Here is a 4,456-nt window from a genome sequence, read left to right on the forward strand (position 1 = left end):
GCCTTAGCCACTTGAGCCACAGGTGCCGAGCCTGTCTTAGCATCATTTATTGAAAAGACTTGACTTTTCCCACTGGATTGTTTTGAAACCCTAGCTCACAGCAACCTCAAACTCCTGGGCTTAAGTGATCCTCCTGCCTCAGCCTCCTGACTAGCTACGACTCCAGGTGCCCACCACAACAGCTGACTAATTTTTTATATTTTTAGTAGAGATTGGGTTATCGTTCTTGCTCAGCCTGGTCTCAATTCCAGACCTCAAGTGATCCTCTCACCTTGGCCTCCCCGGAGTTCTAGGTTTACAGACATGAGCCACAGAGCCAGAACCAGGTTTTTCTTTCTGGACTCTCAGTTCTATTCCATTGAACTATAACAGTACTTCATAATTTTTCTAACTTCTGTTTAGAAAGCCTTGTCTCCCTTCTCTTGAGACCTGGCAAACTCCTAGTTCATGATTCTTCTCAAATGTCACCATCAAAACCCTTGCTTGCAGTTTATATACGTTTGAATATTTGAAGCATAGTTTTTATCACTTTTTTGTGTTTGAGATGTGTGTGTGTATTTTATGTACATAAAAAAATGTAAAAATATACATAAAAATACATATACATATATATGTATGTACTCCTTCAGTAGTTAGTACACTTTTTGAGTGTAAAGACTGTTCTTTTCATATCTGAATCCCAAGGGCTTTAGCACAGTCTCTTAACATGTGTGCTTTTATTATATTTGTGCGAGGAAAGATAGTTTTGTAAGGGCAGTACTGAATTTTGTTTTAGATGTGTTCATTTCTAGGAGCCATTGGGATATTCAGAGGCTAATATTCAATAGACATTTTTATTTATTAATTGAAATTTTCTTATTTACTCATTTATTTCTTATTTACTCATTTATTGGGTGCTTGTCATGTATCAGGCACTGTGCTAGGCTGTAGATAGTAATGAATAAAACAATATCCTGCATTCATGCAGCTTTCATTCTAGTTTGGGAAATAGGTAATATGCAAATGGTTTAAGACAGCCGGCAATAAAACCAACAAGGAAATTCCGAGCCTAAAGCAAGAGATCAAGACTTTGGAATCATCTCCAAAGAGGTGATGCTTGAAACTATAACTATGATAATGAGTGGAATTGTCAAGAAATTGGACATATAAGCTGGGTGTGATGGATCACAACTGTAATCCTCACACTTCAGGAGGCTGAGGAGTTCAAGACTAGCCTGACTAGCAAGACTCTGTCTCTGCTAAAAATAAAAAAATTAGCCAGGCTTTGTGGTGGGGCCCAGTAGTCTCAGCTGTTTTGGTGACGGAGGCAGGAGGATTGCTTGGGCCCAGGAGTTTGAGGTTGCTGTGAGCTATGATACCATGGCACTCTACCCAGGGTGACAGAAAGATACTCTGTCTCAAAAATAGTAATAATGATAAATGAAAGAAAGAAATTAGACATGTAAAAAGAATAAAACAGAAAAAATCTTGAGGATGTCCAAATTTGGGGGGCAAAATGGCCCAAAAGATAGGAAAACCAGAAGAGTAGAATCCTGGAAATCAGGGGAAAAAAGAATGAAAAAAATCCATATAGAATAGTCAAGGAGAATTCAGCCTGTGAAAGAGTCATGGATTGAGATTGTTAGGTAGTCATTAGTAATCTTTAGAAGTAAGTTTCAAGCCAGTTGGTTGCAGCAAAATTTTAAAAGATAGAATCCTGGGACTTTTTGGAAACAGTAGAACTATGTTTTTTGTTTTTTTTTTTCTTACTCCATTATGCTGTATCCATGCAGGTTTGAAATGTATACATTCAGATGTTGCTTATCTCTATTCTTGTCTTTGGGGCTTCATTTTTTTCCTGAGAGACCTGTAAATGTGTTCCATAAAGAATCTCTCTCTTCACTGATTGGGGGGTGAAAAGAAAGAAAGTAATTAAACATAAACTTTAAAAAAATGAAAAAAATAAAAAGAATCTCTCCCTCTCTCAGACTTGCTGTTCATTGGATTTTTTCTTTTTAAAAGCCTTCATATTTTTAATTCAATATTTGGGCTATCAGAATGTGTTTGTTTTCTTGTGTTAAAAATTATTTGACCATTTGTTGGAATAGTTGCTGTGTATACATATAAAGAGTTGTATATAGTCAGCTAACATGTAATGTTTTTTTTGAACAGTGACAGAAATGTTGGTAAATGTTCTGAGTATTTGCTCTGATGATGAACTAATGACTGAAGGTGAAGACCAGTTTGATGGTATGATTATTCATCTTACTATTTTTTATTGTGAAATGCTATGCTATCTCTTAATTGCCCAGCCTCAGTATACACTACTTTGCAAAAAATAAGTTAATGCTTTCAGATGACTATGCTATTTGATAAGTGACAGGTCATTTTTATTTTGAGATTTAAAATAATTTTAATGATTTTATTTTTTTAATGATATGGGGGAAAAGATGGATTTGGGGAAAGGGAAAATTTGGAAGAAAAAGCAGGGCAGGAAAATTGAAAGTTATTACAAGGATGTGGTTCTTCATGAATGTGGACACTGCTTAGAGAAGGGAGGATAAAAATACTGTTTATTTCATTAGCACAGTAATTTTAGTGCATCAGAAATATACTTGAGCTGACAATGTTGCTTTCACTTTTTTCTTCTAGTTACTAAACTAGACCGTTCGCAGTGTAGTATGGTTGTTTTGTAAAGGACCACTTGCTAATGTAGTTTGAAATGCTGAAGAATTTTTTCCATAGAAACAAGGTTATACGTGGTTGTTTTTATATAAGCTAACATTCCTATGTACCTAATATAAATTTATAGTAAAAATTAATACTATAGAAACAAATTCCTTTTATTTTTCTTTGAAATTTTAATTTAAAACTTTTGCTATTTAAAACTTTTATTTGAATATTTTAAAATTAATTGAGTAAATAAAAAGTTAATCAACTTGTAAGCTGAAAAGTCTTTATTTCCTTCCATATTGCCCTCACATTTTTGTTTCAGTATATTTTTTACAATTGTTATCAGTATTTATGTTTCCCTGTATCAAACATGGTCTATATATTGTAAAAATTTAAGAGCTACATACTTTCTAAGTAGATTAATGTATCATAATTTTTATAGTTAATCTTGTTTTCTCCCCTACCAGCATCTGTAGCTTTGGGATCACAGTTGATCTTATATTGTTTGGCAGTTGGCTTGTTCTAAATTATTCTTTTTATGAATAACAGTATAAAAAACATATTCATACAATAGTTATTATTTTCCTTCTTAGAGTAAGTTTCTTGGAAAGAATTACAGAGGTATAGAATATGAAGAATTTTAGCTTCACTATTTTAGCTGTGAACTATCAGGTTGCTTTACAGGAGAATTGGACCAATCCGAATTGCCTCCAGCAGTGAATCCATAGAACTATTTCTCCACAGAACCACCTCATTGGATTTTGGTCATTTTTACTTATTTTGCTTGATGGTAAATTATATATTATTGGTTAAATTTATATTTCTTTGATTTCTAATGATACTAAAAGAAAATTACCATATTTCCAATTATGTAAACTTATTCATCTCAACTGATTACTTATCAAGTAAACTCTGAGTAAGAATTATATTAAAATTTCTCTACTTAATTGTAAGCGCAGTTGCTGAAAGTACACAGTTGTATATAAGTGCTGGTGTTGCCATCTGTTGTTGATAGGAAAGATGTGCTTTAACTCTTTTGCTTTTGTTAATAACTGAAGTGTATTTATATCTGTTATTTGGAGGTTTAGAGAATAAGCTTTCATGAGTAATTTTTTTTTATTTAATTCTCCTTTTGATGTTTGTATGGAAGTTTTTTTTTTTGTTTTGTTGAGACAGAGTCTTACTCAGTTGCCTGGGGTAGAGTGCTGTACATAGCTCAAAGCAACCTCAGACTCCTAGGCTCAAGCGATTCTCATGCCTCAGCCTACCCAGTAGCTGTAGGCGCTTGCCACAGTGGCCTGGCTAGTTTTTCTATTTTTAGTAGAGATGAGGTATCACTTTTGCTCAGGCTGGTCTCAAACTCCTGAGCTCAGGCACTTCACCTGCCTTGACCTCCCAAAGTGCTAAGGTTACAGGTGTGAGCCACCATGCTAAACTGGAAGTTTTTAGTTTTAACATATTTTATATGTATGTCTTTTCCATAAACATTTTAAGTAGTTTAAATAGATACTTTGTTTCCTTGTTCTGTTATTACTATTTGTTATAAAAGCAGACCCAGGCTGAGATTCTAGATCCTTATAATGGCTGTGTGGTTTTAGGCAAGTTACTTAACCTGTCTGAGTCTTAATTTCCCTTATCTTCAAAAGGAGGATAATACCTACTTAATAATGTTGTAGGTATTGAGATAATGAATAATTGAGATAATGACTTAAATAATTTATGGCACATAGCCCACTAATTTTTATAGGTAGAGTTTTTGTTAATTTGTTAAATTCTGTGACATATGGCAAGAGTTTTTTTTTTT

At 33.7% G+C, this 4,456-nt stretch overlaps 1 protein-coding gene across 4 annotated transcripts in view; it reads left to right on the top strand.

Annotated features, from left to right (window-relative positions):
• PPP3CB (protein phosphatase 3 catalytic subunit beta) overlaps positions 1-4,456 on the top strand; it is a 59,228-nt gene that overhangs the window by 37,053 nt on the left and 17,719 nt on the right. For all 4 annotated transcript variants that reach the window (XM_012801402.1, XM_003783557.2, XM_003783556.2 and 1 more), the window contains exon 10: positions 2,152-2,229. In XM_012801402.1, coding sequence (XP_012656856.1) covers positions 2,152-2,229 — 78 coding nt within the window. The remainder of the gene's footprint in view (positions 1-2,151; positions 2,230-4,456) is intronic.

This window comes from Otolemur garnettii, unplaced genomic scaffold (assembly GCF_000181295.1).
Source record: "Otolemur garnettii isolate 467f Iridium unplaced genomic scaffold, OtoGar3 scaffold00008, whole genome shotgun sequence".
In the NCBI taxonomy this organism is placed as follows: domain Eukaryota; kingdom Metazoa; phylum Chordata; class Mammalia; order Primates; family Galagidae; genus Otolemur; species Otolemur garnettii.